Source organism: Callospermophilus lateralis, chromosome 2 (assembly GCF_048772815.1).
Source record: "Callospermophilus lateralis isolate mCalLat2 chromosome 2, mCalLat2.hap1, whole genome shotgun sequence".
Taxonomy (NCBI): domain Eukaryota; kingdom Metazoa; phylum Chordata; class Mammalia; order Rodentia; family Sciuridae; genus Callospermophilus; species Callospermophilus lateralis.
In genome coordinates, this window is record NC_135306.1 from 22,722,618 (window position 1) to 22,748,280 (window position 25,663).

The 25,663-nt window shown below is 36.5% G+C and overlaps 1 protein-coding gene across 2 annotated transcripts in view; it reads left to right on the top strand.

Annotated features, from left to right (window-relative positions):
- The window catches only part of Svep1 (sushi, von Willebrand factor type A, EGF and pentraxin domain containing 1), a 169,960-nt gene that overhangs the window by 38,469 nt on the left and 105,828 nt on the right, over positions 1–25,663 (top strand). For both annotated transcript variants that reach the window (XM_076845691.2, XM_076845690.2), the window contains exons 4-5: positions 16,886–17,044; positions 18,186–18,365. In XM_076845691.2, the coding sequence (XP_076701806.2) occupies positions 16,886–17,044; positions 18,186–18,365 (339 nt within the window). The remainder of the gene's footprint in view (positions 1–16,885; positions 17,045–18,185; positions 18,366–25,663) is intronic.

The following is a 25,663-nucleotide window of genomic DNA, read 5'->3' on the forward strand; positions in this document are numbered from 1 at the left end:
CTTTTGGATTTATGACAAACTTGTTTCTCCAAAGGAGACTTTACTCTCCTTCCTTCCTCCATAGATTTCTCATCTAGACACAGTTAGATCTAGACATTTTGGTTCTCTGAAACATCTTCTCTCTGCACACTTACTATACAGTATTATAATTTGGGGAAGGTTTTTCTTCTTTAACATTCTGTGAATTCATTTAAAGCAGTATCGTGCCTCTTTTAATCTTTATGTCCCCTGCTGCACAACACCTGGAGTAAGCATTAATAAATTTTTGGTGAATGAACAAATTAAGTGAGTTTATGTTCATATACTAGTATCACAGCATATGGAAACTCTGCTTGGTTCTCAATTTCCTGGGAATTTTCCATCCCTTGTATGGAGAAGCAAAGGTGAACAAGTCTAGTGACCCTGAGAAGCACTGGCTTAGTATCAAAGTAAGCCATCTGGAAGGCCGAGTTCAACAGTAGGAAGTGCCTAATCACACATTTCTCTCTTTCATGTTACCCAGTAACTGAGACTGTTGCCAAATTTACTCCCAAAACCTTATGTGCATGTGTGTGTGTGTGTGTGTGTGTGTGTGTGTGTGTGTGTGCACGCATGCACACAGGTCTGTGTGTGCTCTTAAAGCTATTTGCATATTTTTATTGATGGTTTGAGGTAGTGTTTTCCAGGGTATGGTAGATTTTTTTTTTTTTTTTTTTTTTTTTACCATTTAAGCAATCATTTAACAAATACACAAGGCCAACCATTATTACAATGATAACATTTAGGGGGGTTTCCATTAAAACTTGAAGTTAAAATCTGGTCAAAATATGGAAGTAGTAATATGAAAATAAATCATGAACTGTATAGAACAAGCTATAAGAAAAAAATAGACATTATATTTTATCTACTTAAGAATAAAATCATGAGAATTAATTAAGCAATAATACTCTATGTCCTTATTTGATATTTAAAACAAAAATAAAGTTGTTTTATTATTGTATGCTATATTATTGTTTACCTGGAAAATCCAAAGGAGACAACTAAAACCCCAGGCATTAATAGAACAGATTTGCAAGATGACAACATAAGTAATTTAAAATCAAAATTTTCTATGAAGAAACATTAGTATTTAAAAATGTTATCAAATTCCATTAATACTAATCTGAAAAAAAATATTTCCTATGAATAATTTGAAAGAGAATTCTATAACACTCATAAGGAGCTGTAAAATTTTACTAAAGCTGATATATGACTAATAATGCCAATTCATGCATTGCCCCTTTCCAGTCATAGTACTTAATGTACTTTTTATCATATTCTCTTCCACACGTCCAGGTGTCTAAAAGCAGTGATTAGCCTTCCTCTGTAGTGACCAGGATCCACAAATCTCCAAAATGTAGTTGTTCTACCTTGGCTATTTCTGAATGTACCTAGAAATTTTGCTTCTCAGTCTTCTATTATTTAAAATTTTTTTCATTATACTTTTTTCTTTCAAGATAATTGTAGAGTCACATGAAGTTTTGAAAAATCATATGAGAAATCCCCTATATCCTTTTCCTGTTTTTTTTTTTAATGTTAACATCTTACAAAATTAGTGTGTGCTATCAACACTAAGATGTTGACATTGATCCAGAATTTTTTTTTTCTGGTATCAAGGATTGAACCCAAGTGTGCTTAACCACTGAGACACATCCCCAGGCCTTTTTATGTTTTGACACAGGGTCTCACTAAGTTGTTCCTGGTCTCACTAAATTGCTGAGGCTGGTTACGAACTTGAGATTCTCCTGCCTCAGCCTCCAAAGCCTCTGCCGTGGGCCACTGCACCCAGTGATCTGGAACCCTTTTGCCACCACAAGGATCACCTATGTTGCTCTTTTACAAACACTTTCCTCTGATTCCTTCACCCACTTCCCTCATTCACCTCTTGTAACCACTAATTTGTTCTGTTTCTATAATGTTGTCATTTAAAGGATGCTATATAAATGAAATCATGCAGAATGTAATATTTTGAGATTGACTTCTTAAATTTGGCATAATTCTCTGGAAGTTCTTCCAGGTTGTTACATGTATCAGTTATTCATTTTATTGCTAAGTAGTATTTCATAATATAAACATCTTACATCTTACTTATTTGCATGTTGAAGGACATGTGTGTTGTTTCCAGTTTGGTGCTTTTATGAATAAAGCTACTATAAATATTTGCATACAGGATTTTATTTGAACACAGGTCTTTATATCACTAGGTTAAATTTCTAGCAACAAATTTGTTGGGTTGTGTTGTGATATCCTATTTTGGTTTTAATTTTCATGTCCCCATTGACCAATAACTTTGAACATTTTTTCATGTGCTTATTTGCCATCTATATATCTTCTTTATTGAACTGTCTGTTTATGTCTTTTGTCCATAGTCTGATTAGTTTCTTTACTCTTTTAAACTTATGAGAGCTCTTTATATATTATAGATTTTAATCATGTGTCAGATACGTGGTTTGCAAATATTTTCTTTCATTCTGTGGCTTATCTTATTTATCCTCTTAAGATGGTCATTTATAGCCAGGTACAGTGGCTCACATCTGTAATCCCACTGGTTTGAGAGGCTGAGGCAGGAAGATCCTGAGTTCAAAGCCAGCCTCAGCAAAAGCAAGGCACTAAGCAACTCAGTGAGACCCTGTCTCTAAGTAAAATGCAAAATAGGGCTGGGGATGTGGCTCCGTGGATGAGTGCCCTTGAGTTCAATCCCTGGTACCCCTGCACCATCACCACCCACACAAGATGGTCATTTATAGAGCAAAACATTTTTTTTTTAATTTGATGAAGTACCTTTTTTTTTTTTTTCAATTTTTCCTTCTATGGATTATGCTTTTGGTGTCAGGTCTAAGAACTCTTTACCTAGTCCTGGTTTCTGAAGATTTTTATCCTATGTTTATTTCTACAAGTATTATAGTTTATAGTTTTACATTTATATTTAAGTCCATGATACTTGAATCAATTATTTTATAAGATGTGAGACTTAAATCATGTTTAATTTTTGTACCAATTTGGTTAATCAACTGGTTAATCTATACTAATTCTTGAAAAGACTATCATTCCTCCACTGACTTGCTATTGTACCTTTGTTGAAAAATCATTTGGATGTATATGTGCATATCTATTTCTGAGTTCCCTTCTGTTCCATTGATCTATCAATACCACAAAGTCTTGGTTGACGTAGCTGTATAATAAGTCTTGAAACTGGGTGGACTGATTTCTTCTATTTTATTCTTCCTTGTCAAAATTATATTAGGTATTCTAGATCTTTTTATCATTATAAATTTAGACTAATAGTCTACATCTACAAAAAAAATTCTGGTGTAATTCTCATTGGAATTGCCTTATATTTGTATACCAGTGTAAGGAGAATTGATATTTTTATTGTTGAAACTTTCAGCCCGTGAGCATTATGTTTGTTTATATCTTTGATTTCTTTTGTCAACATTGTGTAGTTTTTTAAAATATAAGTTCTATATGTGTTTTGTTACATTTATACCTAAATGTTTCATTAGTTTTAAGCAATTATAAATAGTAAATGAATTTTGAATTTTAATTTCTACAAGTTCATTGTTAGTGTATAGACAGGCAATTGATCTTGTTTTCCTTGTATTCTGTAACCTTGCTTAGGTCACCTATTAGTTCCAGAAGGATTTTTTGTTTTTAGTAGGTCCTGTGGAATTTTCTATAAGGAATCATGTCATTTGCAAATAGATAAAATTTTACTTCTAACCTGTATGTCTTTCACTTGATTCTTTTGCCCTATTGTGCTGATAGAATTCCCAGAACTGTGATGAGTAAAGAACTACCTTGTCTTTCATTCTTAAGTACAATGTTAGTTGTATGGTTTTGGAGTTGTTCCTGATTAAATTGAAGAAAATTCCTATTTGTTTCTGGGTTTTATCTTTAATGTATGATGAATTTTATTTGCTGAACTCTTTATGTATCAATTGACATGATCTTGTGAATTTTCTTCTCTAGACTATTTATGTGATAGATTACATTTAATGATGTCCATGTATTGAACCAGCTTTGTATCCCTGGAATAAATCTCATTTGCTCATGACTTATAATTCATTTCATATACTGTTAAACTTTGTTTGCTAATCAAGAATTTTGTGACTATATTCCTGAGAGATACTAAGCAGAAGGTTTTTTGGTCTTTTATTTTAATTTTTGGTACTTTCTCCATCTCCCTTAGTTGTCAAGGTAATACTAGATTGATAAAATGAACTGAGACATGTTCCCTCCTCTTCTGTTTCTTGAAATGGTGCAGAAGTGATGTTAATTCTTTTTGGCAAGTGTTTGGTAAATATTTGTTAAAACTTTCCAGTGAAATATCTGGGCCTTGGACTTTTTTCTTTCTTCTCTTTTTTTCTTGGAAGTTTTTAAATTATGAATTTAATTTTCTTTTCTGATCTTTCTCAAGATTCTTGACACTTCAAGAATCAACTCAACTTAGATTATTTATTTGAAGTTTTTCCTTTTCTAAAAAATGCATTTAGTACTATAAATTTTCCTCCTAACTCACTTTATCGGGTACTAACATAACCACTTCCACTTTCTTTTAATGAATGTTTGCATGGTCTATTATTTTGGTTTGAATCTGCCTATATTGTTACGTTTGGAGATAATTTCTTATAAATAGCATATAGTTGGATATATTTTAATCCATTCTGCCAATCTATATCTTCTAATTAGTGTATTTTTGCTCTTTACATTTAATATAATTATTGATATGTTAGGGCTTAAGCGTGCCATTTAATTTTTTGTTTTCTATCTGTTCTGATTCTTGTCTCTTTGCTTACTTTTTCTGCCTTCCTGTGGGTGACTTTAATATTTTTCACAATTTTATTTTAATTTATCTTAATTTATTTAATTTTTGTGTATATCTTAGTTTAGTTTTTTTATTTGATTACTTTAGCTATTACACTATATACACTTCATAATCTATTGGTGGTATCATTTTATAGTTCAAGTCAAGCTTAGAAATCTTCTCTCTTGGGGCTGGGGACATGGCTTAGTTGGTAGAGGGCTTACCTTGCCTGCACAAGGCCCTGGGCTGAATTCCCAACACCACACACACACACACACACAGAAAAAAAAAAAGAAAAGAAAGAAAGAAACCTTATCTTTCTTTACTCTTTCCCATTTGTAATATAACTGTCTTAAATATTTTGTCTACAAACATATAGAACCTCATCAATGTATAATTTTCACATCAACCATCAAACATAAGAAGAGGAAGCACAGAAGAGGAGGAGAATATATTGTATTTACTCATCATATTACTTACCATGCTTTTCCTTCCTTTTTGATGTTCTGAAGTTCCTTATTTTAAATTTTTTTGTTTGTTTGTTTTGTTTTTGTTTAGAGAACCCTCAAACAACTTTTCTAGGGCATTTCTGCTAGTGGCAAATTCTCCATTTTTCTTCATCTGATTGTGTCTTAATTTCCCCTTCATTCCTGATGGATGATGTCACTAAGTAGATGATTCCAGGTGGACAGTTTTTTCTTTCAACACATCATCATTTTCTTCTGGCCACCATGGTTTCTAACGAGAAATTTGCTCTTTCTAATTATTTTCAGCTATAATTAAGGTTGCATTCTTCTCTGACTACTTTCCAGATTTTTTCTTTTTCTTGTTTAAGGGTGGTATGTCTTGGCAGGGATTTTTTTAGTTCTAACTTATTTTGGGATTCACTAAGCTACTTGAATTTAGGGGCTTATATCTTTTACCAGTATTGGGACAATTCCACTAGCTAATTTTTTAGGTACTTTTTCAGCTCCACCCTCTTTCTTCTCTCCTTCCTAAACTCTGATGACATGAATTTAGAACCTATGTTGTATTGTCTTATGTTCCTGAAGCTCTCTTTTGGTTTTGCTTTTTGCCCTTTTCTCCCTATATTTTTCAGATTGGATAACTTCTTTTTTAATATATTTTTAAAATACATGACAATAGTGGAATGCATTACACTCATTATTACCCATATACAGCACAATTTTTTGTAACTCTGTATATAAAGTATGGTCATGCCAAATTATGCCATTATACATGTACTCTTTTTTTGCATTACAATTCTTAACACCATATATACCACAATTTTTCATATCTCTCTTTGTATATGAGGTATGTTGGCACCAAATTCAAATCTTCATACATGTATTTTGTATAATGATGACCATTACATTCCACCATCCTTGCTATTCTCCTTCTCCCTCCTTTTCCCTCCTACACCTTTTCCCTATCTAGAAATAATCTTCCTCCCATACTCTCCCTCCATACCCCATTTTGAGTCAACCTCCTTATATCAGAAAAAACATTCAGTATTTGTTTTTGGGGATTGGCCACCTTCACTTAGCATAATCTTCTCTAATTCCATCCATTTATCTTCAAATGCCATGATTTTGTTCTTTTTTAGTGCTGGGTAATATTCCATTGTGTATAGATGCCACATTTTTTGTTTATCCATTCATCCAGTGAAGGACATCTAGGTTGGCTCCACAGTTTAGCTATTGTGAATTGTGCTATAATAACATTGATGTGGCTGTGTCCCTGTGGTATGCTGTTTTTAAGTCCTTTGGGTATAGTCCGAGGAGATGGATAGTTGAGTCTAATGGTGGTTCCATTCCAGATTTCCAAGGAATCTCATGCTGCTTTCCAAATGGGCTGCACCAATTTGCAGTCCCACCAGCAATGTATGAGTGTGCCTTTTCCCCCACATCCTTACCAACACTTATTGATGTTTGTATGCATAATAGCTGCCATTCTGACTGGAGTGAGATGAAATTTTAGAGTAGTTTTTATTCGCATCTCTCTGATTGCTAGAGATGTTGAACATTTTTTCATATATTCGTTGATTGATTGTATATTCTCTTCTGAGAAGTGTCTGTTCAGGTCCTTGTCCCACTTATTGATTGGATTATTTGGGTTTTTTTGGTGCTTAGCTTGTTGAGTTCTTTGTATACCCTAGAGATTAGTGCTCTGTCTGATGTGTGAGGGGTAAAAATTTGCTCCCAGGAAGTAGGCTCTCTGTTCACCTCACAGATTATTTCTTTTGCTGAGAAAAAACTTTTTAGTTTGCATCCATTCTATTTGTTGATTCTTGGTTTTAATTCTTGTGCTATAGGTGTCTTATTAAGGAAGCTGGAGTCTAGCTCCATGTGATAAAGATCAGAGCTACTTTTTCTTTTATTAGATGCAGAGTCTCTGGTTTAATTCCTATCATTCTTTCAGTTTATTAACTTCCCCCCCATCTCTCCTTTCTGCTGCTGCAGCCATCCAATGATTATTTTTATTTGATAGTTTATCTTTATTCATTTCTCAAATTTCTTTTCTTTATACTCTTCTATTTTTTGTACCCACACCTCGAAATACTTTTTGTCAGATAGCTCTAACATCTCTAGCGTTTCTGTGTTGTCATCGGCTGATGGTTTTTTCCGTCCCACTGAGGATCTTTTGGTTCATGTTATGAACTAGTATTTCCAACTGAAACCTGGACATTTCACATTATGTTTGGTAACTCTGAATCACATTTAACCCTTCTGTCTTGGCTGGCTTTCTCGGACACCATTCCAGCAAAGGAAGGGGGTTGCGTGCGGAGCACTACTTTGTTCTTGCCACGTGGAGATAGAAACCCAGGCTCCTGATTTTGCCTCCGTTGACACTGGGGTAAGGGTAGGGGGGTTGTTCCTGCTGTAGATGGAAGTTCTTGCTGCCCATCAAGCCTTTGTTATATCATCCTGGCTGGGAGGGTATGAGTCCCTTGTAATCGCTCCTCATGTGACCTTCGCTAACACCACAGGGACCTCTTCACTACTTGGTATTGGTGAATGTCCTGATTCTCCACTAATCTTCCTTGGTCACCACCCCAGTGAGCAGGGAGAAGGGCCTTTTTTTCTCATAAATGGTGAAAGTGAGGCTCAACCCTCAACCCTGCAGCCTCCATTGGTGTGAAAAGCCCATCTCACTACTTTGCCTTTTCTGATTCCACTCTGGAATGTCTGTTGGAGCACCTCACTAGCGCCTTGGAAGAGTGGAAATCTAGGTTCCCCACTTGGCTTCAGCTGGTATGACTATGGTTGGGCCACAGTTTATTCTGTGGTGTTTGGCTAGATTAGGGGAGTGGAATGTTGTTGTCTAACATTATCCTCCTGGGTTGCCCTTTTCCTCTTGCTTTGAGCAGAGAGAGCATTTTTTTGTGTGTATGGGCTTAGGGAGGCTGCTTTGTTTGGGTCTTGCCAATGCTCATTGATGTTTTGGGATTTTTATCTTCTTCACTCCAATTGTGAGATATTTGAGAAAAAAAAGAAAGCCAAGGAACTCACCATCACGTTGCTTTTTGAATCTCAAGTTATCTATCGGGTCTCTCTTTTTATCTTTATCTTTGCATTTCATTCATTCTGTGTTTATTTTATATGTAATGTCCAGGATTTCTAGTTTTACTTATTAGGAGGATTAAGGAAAAGTAGATCTACTCTATATTCCCAGTTATGAATGCTTGTGTGTGTATTATTTCCTCTCTTTGGAAAGATTTTTTGGTTTTATCAATCTAACAATTAATGTTCTTTATGTGTTCATTTAATTGGGGACACTTTGTAGAAGTATAATGATGTTAATTTTTTCCTTATCTTAGGCTTGACAATGAATTTTATTTCTGTTGAAATCAAAGTGAAGTCTGGCATAGTGGTGCCCACCTGTAATCCCAGTGGCTGGAGAGGCTGAGGCAGGAGAATCACAAATTCAAAGCCAGCATGAGCACCTTAGCAAGGGCTATGCAACTTAGTGAGACCCTATCTCAAAAAAAAAAAAAAAAAAAAAATCAAGCAAGCAAAGTGAGATGGGGAAAAATAATGATTATGAACAAAGAATAAATCTTTTAGAAATAATTTTGGAAAAAAAACCCAAATCAATTAAACAAAAATAATTCATCATGTTAAAGTTCTTCTGTGATCATCGTCATATATGGGAATATGTGGGAGTGAGTGACTCATGCCATGTGTTTGAGAATGAAATGTTATTGTCCTCCAAAATCATTCTCAGAAGGCATCCAAAGTGATCTTGTTACACTCCCTAACTTACAACATTGTCATTTTCCCCACTGTTTCTAAGATAAACTCCTAGCTTTTGGATGTGGCTTACCCAGTCTTGATATTCCTGGCACTCACTTACCTCACCCCTCTGTTCTCCAGCCAGTGGGAACCCTCAGGGTTAAGGACATAGCTTAGTGACAGAGCACTTGCCTAGCATGGACAAAGCCCTGAGTTTGATCCCCAGTTCTATCAAAAAAAAAAATTTGTTTTTTCACAATGAGTTCTCATTTTTTCAAGCCTACCAGGCTGGCAATTTACACCCCATCAAATGTTCATTCCTCCACCTGGAATGCCATCACCCAGCTCCTCCACCGCCCCTCACACCTGTTTGTTGTTGGATCTCACCTTTGGAAGTACATTGACTAACTAAGCTTACTGACCACCCCACCATTTTCTCAAGTCTAGATTATTTCTCTCTCCTGTGTTGTCATAGAACATGGTCCTTTCCTGTTTAATTGTCTGTTTAAGACTACAACTGGAATGGGCCACAGATGGAGTTTTGTCTTATTCTTGGCTTTGTCCTCATTATCCTATTACCAGTTGTATCCTTTTCATCTTCACTAAGGGTCACAGAATTCTGGGATACACCCCTGATCATCCATGCTGTAGGGATGGAAAAACCAATTCTCCAATTAGTTACATAACTTAGAGAGGGTCAGACAGTGTCACAGCCTGTAACCATTTGCAGAATTCTCACTCCTGCACTCTGTCTTTTGTACCACACCCTATTTTAATGGATGAAATGGGAGAAAGTTGGTGACATGGTGAAATTTAATGTGTTGAAAGCTTTGCAATTTCCAAAGTAAAAGACTTGTGATTTTATTTACACACATACTATTCAGAGAATGCTTCAGATATTTAATGTGAAATATGAAAGGAGAAAAAAACGGATGACTAAAATACCAAGGGGCAGTAGACCAGACCACTCAGGCAAATCAGATTGTTCTGAGTTGGGTCTTATGGAAACCATAGAAAGAAATCATTTAAATCTGTCTATTGACTTTTCAACTATTTGTTAATTATCTTTTAGGTACTGTGGCAGATCTGATTATTGCACAGTACTTGCATCTAAGTAGTATCTTATTATGAAATAGAGTTTTAAATATTATAAACAAGCCAGAATGTACATCATGAGCCAGAAATTATGATTAATCTAGTTCTAAACAACTGAGACTTGAATGAAAATTTAAAATAATGTATATAATAGAAAGGTATAGGTATTCAAAAATGTTTACCTTTAGTTCTGGAGATGGTGGGATCTTAACTGGGTTTCATTGGTAGGATTTGGGGTTAGAGATGGAGGAGACTATTGTGAAGGATGAGAAGTACAGGCCAGTGATAGGCACTGGAAAAAGCTTGCATAGATGGGAAAGTAGACTACATTTTATGGATATAATGGGATTCAAAGCAAGAAAACATAAGGTGTAAAAATTAGCTCCCCTTGGGATTTGATTTCCACACTACAAAGATAGTCTTTAGTTAATTGGCAGGGGTGAGTCATTAAAGACTTTTTGAGGGTGATAAAAGCAGCGTGATAAGAATAATAACTGGCACCTGTGGCTAGAAATCACTGACTGTAAAGCAACAGAGAAGAACAGATGCATGTATGAAAGTTAAAAAATCAAGTAAACATAAAATAATAAGGTTCTAAATTAAGGTAGCAATAATGGAAATGGAGATAGCAATTGATACAGTCCACATTTCCAAAGTCCCTCTTATTGATTGAGGGATTGAGGTGAGGGAATGACAACATCAGAGGTAATTATGGCTTGAGATTTTATTCATAACTTACCACTCTTTATAGGATCCAATGGTAAACAAATTAGACAATAAAAATAAGACTGCTCAGAATTCTTTTTTCCCCTTTCTGGCTGTCAAGGTCACATGTCTTTATGTCGGACCTACACCAATTCTCCTTTTATTGAGGACAAATAAACATCCAACAGGTATATATTAGTACAGTTGTAAAAGTTTTCAAGACATTGAAATGCTTAGGTACTGGTTCAGAAATCACTGCTGCTCCAAGTCCCATGAATACCCCTTTACTAAACTGACCTTTTTGTTGGCCCCCTGACTTATCCCACAATCCAGTACCTGTACAGGTAACATGGTAAATAAGTCAGCATTCAAAATGTGTTTTGCTGCTATAGCAACTTTTGTTCTCATTGGTTGGCAGTCGTGCCATTCTGGGTTGTAATATTTTGAATACTATCCCTGTCATAGTTGGAATTTTCTCCCAGAAATCGCTTTAATTCTTTAAGCAAATAGATTTCTTTTGGGTCTACGTGTGCGTGTGTCCCAAGGATGGGTTACCTAATTTCAAGTTGAAATTCTGTTTCACTGAAGTTCACAGGCCTTCACAATGATTAAGTGGTAATTTTTGAAAGTGTTAATGCCAAGTGGTAAAAAGTACAATAAGTCATATTTTCAATCCTAATAATGGGAATGTAAAATAGTTGGACTACAATACCCTCATGAGTTGACAAGAGTTAATATTATTTGGCCTAAGAAAAATATTTTATATAAAAGACTTAAGGAAACAAGATGTTTATATGAAGGTTATAAAAATTATTTTTTAAAAAATGAAATCAACTTAAATGAATAGTTAAGCCAATTTGGTTTAACTATTCTTTTGATAGTTAAGATTTAATAAATTATTATTTTAATAAAAGCTAAACCCAACTAGTTTAGCTTATGGTATATTTCATTCTCCCCTTTATATGAATTTGAGTTACAAAATAAAGGAAAAATAAGTTCAAAGATGATTTTTAAAAATCTTCAAAAGACTTTCCTAAAAGTGCATGCCCACTAAGTTTTGATTTTAAAAACTCAGGATGATCTAAACTTAGACAATTAAGAATATAAGGGTGGGGTTGTGGCTCAGTGGTAGAGTGCTCACCTAGCATGCATGAGGCACTGGGTTCAATCCTTAGCACCACTTTATTTAAAAATAAAATAAAGGTATCATGTCCACCTGAAAAACTAAAAAAATGAATATAGACTTTTCAAAATAATAGCCTTCACCTTAATATTCTATACTCAGCTTTCAAGCTGTATTTACATGTGAATCTACATGCAAATATGAATGTGTATATATGCATAGATGTATATAATTCTTAATGTGATTTCTTTGCTGACACACCCACTTTTGTACACAGTCCTTTGAGGATTTTTTTTTTTTTTTGATAGACTTGTCCGGATCCATCACTAATCTCCTGGCGAGTCTGAGCAGGTGCTTATATTTGCAGCAAGGCAACCTGCCGTCAGGGTACCATTTGTTGTTATGGCACCACACAGGGTTCAAATTTACAATTTTGTCCAAATAGTTTGTACTTCAGCCAAATGAGCTAAACAATTACAGGGAGAGCTGCAGGGTGCTAATACACTCCACACATGTTCTGATGTGCAGATTTCAGTGCAGTTGAAAGTCTCCTCATCTAATTAATTGATGAAAATGGCAAGGATTATGGCTGCCTAATAAAAAGTCCCTATATACATGTGTAGGCCTTTGTCCTGTATTTGTGAAAACACTGGCCCTACATGGGAGAAACTCATTCTCTTCCAGGGCAATGGATTCCTTTGTTCAAAATCCTAGCACAACTGGTTGTAGGAAATAGATTCCTTCTTCAGATCAAATTCATGAAGTTGAAAAGAAGCATGACATTGTGGGCCTTCATCTGGGGGCTACATACTCGCCAGGTGCCCTACCTAGATACAGCAGAACCAAGGGCTTTGAAATTGCACAACTCCACAGGCTGCCATGGTCATCTACATGAATGGACACCCTTGAGTTTGTGTAGCACATGACCAAGTGCAGCTCATGCAATGGCCCTAAGACCATACTCTATAAATAATCATTCATTAGCCTTTAAAGATGAAAGGAATAAAGCTTTTAATATTGATGGGGGTTTTAAAAAAATTAATCTTATATATAAGAAAGAATATTGTAAAGTAAAAGTCCCTGTATAATCCATGTTGTTAATATTAACTAAATTAGTCACCTAAGAAGTTGATATTTATTGGGCCAGAGAGACCAGAGAGACTAGAGACTCCTTTGTATTTTACAAATTCCAGACTGGCTGGTGTTTTAATCTACTTTGGTCAAAGAATTGCTTGTCAGCTCAAGAAAGACCCAACCTTAGCACAATATAACGTCAGGAATCACTCGGCCAGTAATAGTAGCTGATAGTTGCCAGTGTGTCTCTGAAAAGAGTGAGTACTTATTTTAACAACAAAAAGAGCAATTAAAAATTAAGGTTTGGTACATTTCCAGGAAAGAAACATCTCTTTTAAAAAATATATCATAGCCCTTTCCCAAGACTTGTGAAATTTGTTCAAACCACGGATTTATTTCCTCTTTTCAACTTTTGCTTAGTTTTGGATGAGGAATTTTTCCCCCTGGGAATCAAGGAAGTTGATCACACCTCTCCCACTAGAATTGTGCAATGTCTTTAAATAGTCCCCCTAACGTCTGTTTTTCATTATCAGTAAGAATTTCACAATGCATTTCCAAATGTACTTTTGGATATTTTTATCCAAAACACTATTCCCCAGTGTTGTAAACTCTTGATTGTTCAAAAGGTTTTAGAGGATAATAAAATGTGAAATTATTTCCTTCTCGTGTAATATTAGTTTTTAAATAAATTATAAAATCTGTAGCTAGAATCTGAACTACTCATAGGAAAAGTTCCTTTAAGTTATTTTTCAGTGTTATTCTATTTATGGAAACATCAAATATTAGCTTTGGAAAGATCACAGACATCATAATTTCTGTATGTTGTAGGAAGAGAAAATAAAATCACTTGCCAGTGACCCCAGAGCCTGTTAGTGGAAGAGCCAAGACTGCAACTCAGTTGTTCAGACTCCAAGACTAATGTCCTTTCAATTCACCCTATTATTATTCATCTGAACTTTAGTACTCCTTCCCCCCAAACCCACACGCCACCTTCCCACAGAGCTTATGTTCTCTTGCCCTCCCTTGAGTGACCACTGGCTCAAGCAATGGGATGGACAATGGCTTCATCAAATAATTGGAAGACTCTGAACGTACAAGCACATGTTGCCCACTGAGAGAAAGAGACGGGTGTATGTTACACACAGTGTGATATGTTCCCCGGGCAGAGGTAAGGGCCATGTGCTCTGGGGACCTGGGAGAGAAGGCAGTACAGTCTGTCTGATGAGAATTAAGAAATAACTGAGAATCTTGAGAGATTATTGGAGGTTCACTTGGAGGCAGGAAAATATATGCAAAGGCAGAAGCTAAATGAAAGGCAGGAAAGGGAGGTAATATTTACCAAGTACGAAAGCATCCATTGGGCCCACCACACCTATGAGAAGTATAATTATCTCCTTTATGGTTGAGATCATGGAAGGATTTGGGACATTATCCTATCATTTACTGAATGTAAGCATTGTTGCTTTGCTTGTATTATTTCAATGAATACGAAAGACGACAACAAGAAATGTGTGAGGCCAGTACTACTACTGTTACACCTGAAGAAACACAGACACAGAGAAATTAAATTGTTCAAGTGACTGAAGTTCCCAAGTCCCACAAATGAGGTAGAGTAGAAGAAAGAGACAGCCCCAAACTGTGCACTGGCTGATTTGGAATTCACTGGCTCATTGTTGCTGACAGAGAGGGAGGCCTCAGACAGATCTATGATGGGACTGTCCTCGAGATGAGAGAGTGAGGGTCTTCATCAGTTGGTTCAGGGTTTATATAAAAACTGATTCGATTGACATTTGTGGGAAAAAAATGTCTAAAATGGATTGAAGGGTAGAGATAAAGGCTAAAGAGCCAGGAAGGAGGATTTTTGTAAACCTGGAAGAGAGATGACAAAATCACACCCGAGATAGGAAGTATGATGGTGGAAGGGAATGCAGGAGATTTTTAGGCAGTTAGATCCAAAGAGCATGATTTTCATTTGGATTCTGACAGAAACAGAGGAAGGAGGAGGAACCAGTTGCCATGAAATGAAATATAGGATTTTGGGACAATAACTTCCTTTTATATATAATTGCATTTACTTTTGGTTTTGCCCAAGTAATACCTATTTGTGGTTACAAAACCAGAAATTGTAGATCAGCCAAAATAAACCTGAAAGCCACAGAGTCCTTCCATGAATATGTGCAATGTATCCATAACCTTAAAGATCACTTCCTTTGTGTCTTATGTATTTGTTTATAAATGACATAGGATCATACAATTCACATGAGTTTTTGAAAAGTACTTTTTTTTAACACTTAACCACATAATCTGAATGACTTTCCACGTCAAGAATTATATGGCCAGTATTTCCACTGGATGGATGTCACAAGAATTTAACAAACTCCCTCTCTCTGAATATTTGTGTTATTTTCAATGTTGTACAATACAAACTTTATGCATACATTTTTGCTTACTTGGGACAAATTCTTTGAAACAAAATGATATATCAGAGAGAGGTTCATTCAAGGCATTTGTTATCTGCTCTCCTAATGCTCCATAGAGGGCTTCACGTGTATTCAGAGGATAGGGGAGACCCTCTTCTCCCAGGTGCCTGCTACCACTGGGTATTAACATTCCTCTTAAGTTTTGACAAAGAGAAGGTAGCCAGTAATTTTCATTACTGTGAACAAAGTTAAGCTGTTTATCTCATGGTCATTTATATTGTTTCTTTAAGAAATTTTCGCTTCTTGTTCTTTGTCGATTTTTCTGTTGGAGTATTTGTGTTTTTCTTTTGTATTAGGAAAAGTTCTTTACATATTTTCATTTTACATATTTCTCCTTAAAATAATAATTTGTTTGCTTCATCAAGATATTTTCATTTTCTCATCTTTACAAAGGATATACTAATACTAAGGAAATTCATATATTAATAATAATAAATTTTAATAGCAGATATTAATATAGAGAGATTAAATGAGATAATGTATATAAAATACCTCCACATATGTTCACATTCCTTGTGCTATTGGTGTTTTAGGAGTCAAATACATCCTAGGCCTAGGCTGCATTTAACTGGCTTAACCAAGCACTGCAAGTCCCTTTATTTATCATTACATTTCTTAATTTTGAGTTATTTTACAGATGCTTAACTTCAGAGGGATGAAGTTACAAGTTCAAAGCCACATTGTCAGTGCAGAAGGAAGACTGAAACAAGATCAATTAGATTTCTCTATTAACCCCCTACCCCCACCCCTAGTGAGCCTGGGAAAGACTGGGTCTTTAATTCTCTTTTCTTCAAAGGGCCTATTTCCCATCAGTTAGATTATTTCCCTCAAGCCCTTCACTTTCTTCTCAACCTTTGTCAAATGCTTTGAACAGAAACAATGGGCTATGTTCTCTCTGCATCTCTACAGGGAATCTCCTCAGCTGAGTGGGGATAGGTCTTCATGGTAGAGAGAGAGCTGTACAGGATTGAGAAAGATGAATATGGAGGAGACCATGTTTACCAACATTTTAAAAATAGTTTGAGGGTCATTGGTTCTTTCTAGTCCCTTAACATTTGTTGCTATTTTGGATTTTCCCACAAAACATCCCAAACATCATGCTGAGTTATGTTGTGACTGACCTGATTTGGGGACAAAAGAAGCCTTTAAAACCTGCATACAACAAATTACATGGCTCTTTTTTAAAAAAAAAATGTTGGTTTCTTTCCTTGCTTAAATTATATTATATCATTATTCCCATGAAAAGCTATTGCTTAGCTTTTTCCTCCCCTACTTAGTTTCAAACATTTTGTGAACTCTCGATTGATGAACCACATCAAATGGACTTCTCTGGTCTCCTGTCTGCCCACAGCTTGTCCACCAGGGACATACAAACCCGAAGGTTCTCCAGGAGGAATCAGTACGTGCATTCCGTGTCCGGATGAACATCACACCTCTCCACCTGGAAGCACAGCCCCTGAAGACTGTGTCTGCCGAGAGGGGTACCGGGCATCTGGCCAGACCTGTGAAGGTAAGCATCTCCCCTGGCAAATAGGAAATACAAAAGCTGCTCTCTGTGATAGAAAAATAGTAGTGTTTGCATCCAGTTTTAGTTTAATTTTTAATATTCTCTAATTACATTTGAGAGACTTATTTGCTTTTATTTTGTAGCACTTATCACTGAACACATGTATATCTTGCTCCCAAGAAGAGAATCTGAAACCCTAGCAGTAATGTAATTTTGAAAACAGAAAGACTTAGTACCTAGAAAAAATTCAAAATATATCCAGAAGAGAAATGCTATGATTTTAAAAACAATTTGAATAACAAATGAGCTCATCTTGGCCCTGGTGATAGTTGAATTCATAGAAACATATTTTCACAAGTAAGGTGACTCAATATCATTCATGTCAAAATTAAAAATATTTTAACAGCCTATATCTTGTACAAGAAGCTATGCCTCTTGGGGTTTATAGCAAATATACTTTGCTATCCTTATCTGCTCTTTATTTCATGCCCCCTTAATTAAAAGGGAAAATATCTAATGACATGTGAAGGTGAAGGTCAAGAACTAAGGGTTGGTGGTACAGCTTGTTCTTAGTACGGGTGAGATCCTGAGTTCGATCTCCAAAACTGGAAAAAGAAAAAAAGGAAAAAAGAAAGAAAGAAATGTTTAGAAAATTTTATATCCATGTATATATCAAATAATTTTTTTTTCATTTTTGGTACCAGGGATTGAGCCCAGGTATGCTTAACCACTGAGCCACATCCCCAGACCTTTTGTAGTTTTTATTTCGAAACAGTCTCACTAACTTGCTTGGGGCCTCACTAAGTTGCTGAGGCTGGTTTTGAACTTGTAATTCTCCTGCCTCAGCCTCCTGAGCCACTAGGATTATAGGTATGCACCACCATACCCAGCCAAAATAAAAAAAAATTAAAACTTAGAAAATTATTTAGTCTCTATTTAAAATTTATTCAGAAGTAAATACCTAATAGGAGTTAAATGTAGTGGTTCTTCTTCCAAATACACATTTAGAAATTCAAATGCAGTAAATGAGAAAGCTGTGGGAATTTGAGATATCTGTATAACATGCCCCCTTAAACAAACAGAAAAGAATGTTCCCTAGACAAGACTGACTTTGATTTTTTAATTTTATTTCTATAAATGTCAGTTGTCCACTGTCCTGCTCTGAGGCCTCCTGAAAACGGTTATTTTATCCAAAACACTTGCAACAACCACTTCAATGCAGCCTGTGGGGTCCGATGTCACCCTGGATTTGACCTCGTGGGAAGCAGCATCTTCTTGTGTCTGCCCAGTGGTTTGTGGTCCGGTTCAGAAAGCTCTTGCAGAGGTAAGCAAACTGCCAATTCACATTGTTTATTGATTGTCTTACTTGATTTACTTGATTTAAACTCTAATAGACCAGTCAGTTCTTTGTTTCTTTTTTTTACTTCATAGACCACAGACCACAGAAAGGAGAAAAAATATAGGAAGCTTGAAGTCAGAAGTGTTAAGTTCAATTGACCACGTCATCTTAAAATATGACCTTTGTATTCTTTTGGTGAATAAGCAAAAGAGCTTTCTGGGAGGCAAATAGACAGGTTATCCAAACCCCAGATCTCAAGCAGCTAAGACAGGGTACCAGGAACAACAAGACAAGGTGCCAGATTTGGGGATAGGCAGAGTAGGGGCTGGATGCCAATCATGACTATAGGACTTGGAGAACATCAGTGTCCTGCAGCGGGGGCATTTAGTCAACTTAATATCCAGCCTTCACTTGGGGCAGACAACATGTGATAGAAAGTGGGGAATTTGCTAGGGTGAGCCCTCAAGGAGTAGAAAAGAGGCAGTTTCAGGGGTGGGACCCGAGATTCCCATATCAAATATGGAGAACAGCACCCCAATTCACCTCCACTTGCCACTGTTTACCTACTTCTTAAAAACAGTCCTACAGCCAACTGCCTGGGATTTCACAGGTAGAGTGGGAAGGAAAGACTCCTTAAGAAAAGTTAAGAGAGACACAAACCAAAGACTTGGGGACCACCAGAATCTCCACCCATGAAGCTTCTAAATGCAGTATACATAATTAGGGACCTAGGTATATATTTTAAAAAAAATTGTTTTGGTCTTCTAAGGTTCAAATGTAGCTGGATATCTGGGCCAGTTAGTTTGTCCATTGCTCAACCTGGCAAACTTACCCCTACCATATCCCATGGTCATTCTTTGGCAGTGCTCTTTACTGAGGATTAGGTTCCTCCAAGACCCCACAAATCATGCAGATCACTGGGTAAGGAATTCTGTCTTCTGGGATTCTTTTGACCCACCTCACTAATCGAATATCACTTGAAAGTCCAAGCGATATCCATTATTGATATTGCTCAGCTACCAATATGGGACCCGCCTTTAATGTCCATTGCCTAAAGTCAGGTCCCTACAGACCTTTCTCTGGTCCTACAAAGAGTAGAGAAATCTAGAGACTCTGAAGACTGAACAAAGATGACCTGACAGAAGGCAGGGGAATGGAACCACTGAGATTGAAAGGCAATTACATTGCTGAAATCAGACCAAAGTTCCCAAAGATGACAGAAATCCAAGTGCAAAAAGACACAATAAAAGAGTATACTTAAAAGCCAAATTAACAGATTAAAAAAAAAAACAACTCTAGAAATTCATCTGAGAGTAGAGCAAAACTTCAAGGATAATAGAATTTTGAAAGAATAAAGTGATAACAAGAATTGTCACAGGAAGGAGCCTCTTCTTACGTTAGGAATCCAGAAAGAGAACGGAATAGAGAAGAAGCACTAATAGAAGATCAAACATTATGGCCAAGCTGAAATTTTGAAAATAAGTATGAACAACCAAAATCTTTCATATTCAGTTTAAAATCACTTAGCGAGTGATGGGGGAAAAAATTAAAAACAGATCCATGTCTGGAAATAATCTTAGTGAAATTTTTGGATGCCCTAGAAAAATAGAAAATCGTGTGTGTTTCATAGTTAGAAATTACTTACAAGGGGAAGAGAATCAAACTAGCCTTAGGCTGTTCCTTAGCCATTCTCAATGTTAAAAGATAAAGAGTTTATCCCTAAGATCCCAAGGGAAAAGAATTAGATCCTAGACCTCCAGTCTCAGGGAAGCTACTGCTTATATGGGAAGGTAGAGGGAAGGTTTTCAGTCACGAGTCTCAAGCAGCAATAAGCCAGGAACTATTACCAAAAAGATTAATCATCGGATACCTCTAAAAGATTTCCTGGGAAGTCAACAGTAGTGTGTAAAATCTCTGCCTCTTCCTCCACACACCTCATGGTGGAGAGCAGGAAACATTAGATTTTAACTTTTTACCTTAGGATCTTCTAAAGTAGTTAGCTGGTCCTTGAGGCTGAAGTCTGGTGGACCTCACAATCCCAGCCCAAGCCCTGCATCCTACACTAAAGCCATAAATGGAAGTGCCTCTCAGGAAGTGGTCCATGTGCAAGATTTGTTTAGTTGCCCTGCCTTGAATCTTGGTCCCATAAAACCTCTGCTATTGCCAACTTCCTCAGCATGAAGGGTATGGCCTGTGCAGGCCTGTCCTCCCAGTATCCCAGCACTTATCCTGTGTGGCCAGGGAATCACAGTTAATCAGGGATGTTTTGGAAGAAGGGATTTATTGCAGGAATTGGACCCTGCACAATCTTGGAAAGAACTCAGAAACAGAAGGTAGAGAAGTTGCAAAGTCCACAAGTGTCTGCCTGGTAACTGAATCCAAGAAAACAAAGTCTTCTCAGCTGTTGAGATAGAATCTCAGGAAACTCCAAAGGCCTGAGAGAGTCTTTACCTCTGTGTAGCCAGTTTCCTGTGGTCATGAATGTGGGACTACCCTTGGTCAACAGGATTATCAGTCAGGACGTGGACAGGGCCCTTCTGCATGTGTCCGTCCTTGAATCTGACTATGTTGACCACTGCTTCATTTCTGCCCTCCAAAATTAAGTGCAAGTTCCTCTTTTGCCCAACCCTAACTGCGGACCACAGTAAGGGGATTCTGACACATTTCCCAGCTTCACCAAATTGTTCCAATGCAAACCACCACATTTCCTTTTATTGTTGATTAACTTGCTGATCACCTCTGCTGGACTGTGAATGTACCATGAACACAGAATGCATTTTCTCCCCCTAATCATTGGTTAAACCTCTGTGAATGAGTGAAAAAAGTTGAATTAACAAACACACATATTAATAGAGACATGCATTATTGATAAATATACATATGGCTTGCTTATGTTATTTCCCTCCAAAAAGCATGTTTGTTCTCTTTTATAAAAATTCCATTGCTATTCCAATATGCATAAAATAATTTTAATCTGTGAGAAAAATGCTCTGGTAGCGTGGGTCTTCTTAAAATCCCTTCAACATCACCACCAAAGCTCCGACCTCACTTAGAGTAAATAGAGTTGCCCTGAATAAAGATATTCAGGATCTTCCCCTATAACAGGGAAAACAGATTTAGTAACTTGAGATACTGTTCTATGAAATATAAGCCATATTTCACCAAATCTAAAACACATCTTTTTCGCATTTCAATATCTCTAAAGTTGAAATGCACCTTAAAATCAATGGCAGTAAAATATTTCATTTTTATCTATTTTTTTAGTAGTGGCCCATAAAATAATGGTGTGTCTTATAATTGGGCTCTCTGGGATTCAATGAAATATGGCATTTGGGTAGGATTCACGTCTAACACTGAGAAGGTAGTATAGAAAAAGTAGTATTTTTACAGGTCTAATTAAAATCTAATTAGGGCAGAGGATAATATTCATCATGTCTTTTTTTCCATGAAAATCTTTCTGAAGATTGAGTCAGAAATGAAAGATCAGTTGAAATATAAAGACTTTCACACATTTCATGTTAATGTCTTTGTAATATTGTTAATGTCTTTGTAATATCGGCCGCCTTGATTCTTATTCCTCCTAGCCACTCTTCCTAAGACACCTATAACCTTTTCCAATTTTATCTGAATTATGCATTTCTTTCTAAACCAGTAAGTATTCTTTTGTGGTTTTAAATGACAACTAGCTAAAACAATATCATAGCAAATTAAATTTTGTGAGACTATTATTTTTTCTGAGAAGGTTGAAATAAGAAGCCCACATTTAACATCAGACTAACTTGCTTTCTTTTCAGTAATAGATATTATCAGAATTTGGAGATTGACTGCATATCAGAAAGCATGTGTCTAGGGAAAAATATCTGATTTATCTTTAAGATGAGAACCACTGCACATTTTCCACTTCTTTCATTGTTTAGTACTTAGTAAATTGTTCTCTTAAAAGCCCAAATTGCTGTATTTATTTTAAATTTTTAATTATTTTTCTATTTTTTAATGACATAATAATTATACATATTTGGAGGTACAGTGTGATAATTCAACCATGTATATAATGTGTAATGATCAAATAAGGATAAATTTATGTTTTCTAATAAAATTAAATATATATTTAGGTATTGCTTTAACATGAATGTAAGTCAAGAAACATTTATTGTAGGATTTTTCATCTTGTTAAAATAAGAAAAGTTAGGTTGAATCTAGAAAACAAAGAGTTCTTATTTAAAATGGTAACAATGAGTCATCTTGACTGAAAAGGAGTATAAAATATTTAAGAAATAAATAGAAAATACTGCATATTGTATTGTTTTCCCTAAGGAGCAATAGAAGTTTATTAAAAACCAACATCTCAGAAGCTATATAATTTGCATCTGTCTGAGAGACCAACTTTAATTTATTATCACTACTCTTGAGAGATGTTGCAAATCCATTTTGTCTTTTGGGAAAGCTATAGTGATTTTTTTTTACTTTTATTGAAGCTAAAAGCAGTTGTTTAATATGGTTTTCCAGATTTTATTTATCTTAATCATAGGAATTTATCTTATTCACCTTTTAAGGCAACCTGACATTTGACAGTGTACTATGAATGATAGACACATTCAATAAAAGTCAAAAATGCAGAAGGCAAAATATTTTCATTCATTTTTTGTCAATAGTTAACTTTAATCCAAACCATCCTAGGGATAGAAAGGCTTTATAATTTAACCTCTAATCTAATGCCTGAACTTTCTCTATGGAGTAATAAATCCTAGGTTTATTTTTATTGAACTCAATATTTATTCTCTGCCAAGTAATGTAATTTGAATGGGTTCCTGCTGAATGATTTGGATATGGATGACTTTAGTTGAACATATACTTGAATATTTTGCCCCAGCTTTCTTTCCTATTGTTTTAAAGTTTCCATCATACATAAATTTTAAAAATGTATTTATGTATATGTCGATATTATATATATGATATATGTGATATGATGGATATACACTATCCTTTAGTGTGATTTGATCTGTTGAAGCCTAGTGCAAGAGCTCACCCAAGGTCATGACCTCCTAAAGTTTTGACTAACCTCCCCTGCTGTTTGATGTCTCTCTTCTCCCATCCCCTTCCTTTCTTTCATCTACCTTTTCTTCTCTTTCTCTTTCTTTCCTTCTTTTCCTCCCCTAAGTTTCCCTCTTTCCTTTCTCCCATACTCTCTTCCCACCTTCCTATGACTGTAAACCTTGATTAGAGCAGAATAACCTAGCACTAGAGGAAAGGAAGCCTAGAAAAAGAATAAACACTTCAGTGATGGTTTTCTCTGAAGAGGAGCACATAGCCGATAGAGACCCCTGTGAGATGTAGACATTCATGGAGTGGAGGCCCTTGAAGGAGTGATCCTGGAAAGTAGGAGGTAATTGTCAGAGGGTGTGGTACTTGAATGGGTGATGGTGAGGTCTAGAGGACATGGCAGCTGAGGTCGGATGAATGACATGGTCACTGGAGGACAGGAAGTCAAGACTATGACTCCAAGATATTGGAATGATCGTTTGCACAGATCATGAAATCGATAAGGGTGGAGGTGTGGGTGAGTATGTGACAATGAGAAAGAGAGAACTGAAAAAGGGATGTTGGATGCATCGGATACTTTAAAGGAGCTGGAGATTTTTAGGAAAGAGGAAGAAAGAATGCTCTGAGAAGATGATAAGGAGCAATGAAGATGCCTCTCTGACCTCTGGATTGTGTCTAAAGAAGACAATAAGATTTTGATTAGGGTAGGAGAGTAAAGGAGAAGTTCAAAAGGAAAGTTTAGGATTTAAGGGAATTTACTGAAGGTGGGGACACATATTCTAGAGGGAAAGTTCAAGAATCCATAGAAATCAGATCGGCACCAGGTATATTGGATAAACTTGGTAGATGAGGAATGATCTTGAAGGTTGTCAGAAACAGGGGCATGATGGAGTTAATCAAACTCGGCTCTAAGATACATTGTGGATTTTAGTGGGTTGGACAGTGCGGGAGTCTTTCCAGGAGATTCCAGAGCACAGACATTGTTTGGAAACATGCAGAAGCAGGAGAAGCCCTCTTGGAGCTTCTCTGGTGTCATGTTGAGGCCACTGGTCAGAGACGGCAGAACTAGAAAACATGGGTTTCTCTGGATACCCCATGAAACTTCCCTTGATGGTGATGTTGAGGCTTGCTGAGGTGTGGGGCATTTCTGGCATCCAGGGCTTAGTTAATTAGCCCCCCAACTACACTGTCATGGTCAATTCAGAGGATCAAGAGAGGACCCATATCACCAACTGTACCCACTCAATTCCCAGAGTAGAGGAATGCGCTCCTAGGTCACATGCTCCAACCCTGAGCAGAGCTGGAGCACATACAAATCCCATGAGTTGAAAGAGAGGAAAGTTCTTTCCCTAACAAGTGAAAAAAGGGAAAGTGAATGGTTTGCTGGGTAGAGAGAATTAGGACCTGTGTACAGCTATTGGTGTCAAGATCCAAATAACAATGCTGTAAGCCCATTCAGGCTTTCCCCCTCATCTCAAAGGATAAATCAAGCCATCCAACCTGGTGGAACAGCTCCACTGTCATCAGAGACTAAGGCTTTTACTGTTTTTATCTATCATCTTAGTGTTTCCTACTTTCCCTGGAGTGTCATATAAATATGCAATAGCTTGCTGGGGTACTATCACTCGATGTCTGTGATTTGGAAGAGAGAAATAGGAAAACAAAGAAGTTCTCTCTCAATCAAGACACCCCTTTCAGAAGCTTTCCCAGGAATTCCACACAACTGCAGCTGCCTCTCGTTGGCTCTGTAATTATGACGGAAGCGTGGATTTATAATCTTATGGCTGGGCGCATTTCTATGCTGGGGGAAGAAAAGTGGGGGAAATGACTAGAGGACAGGAAGCTCCTCGTATCCAGCACAGCAACAACAACAAAAACAAACAAACAAACAAAACTACCAAACTGATGCTAACACATAAATCAAAGTTAACATCATGAATTAGAATTTGTGTAGTTGTATGGAAAGCAATGAGAGAAAAAGCTAAAGGACCAGAGTTTTATATCAGACAGTGGAACACTGGAGTTTAAGATCGCAGATGTTGGGCAGCTTTGCAGAGACTGGGACCCTTAAAAAAAAGATCCTGAGGTTTCCGAAGTGAGCTGATCATGAGCATACAACATCTGTCTTGGGAAAAGACAGATGTTCGTTGGAACACAGCTGGAAAATCACAGCAAAGGCGCACATCAGGGCTGCAGGTACCTCCCTTTTTTGACCACCCCTAATCTACAGCCATCATGGTGCA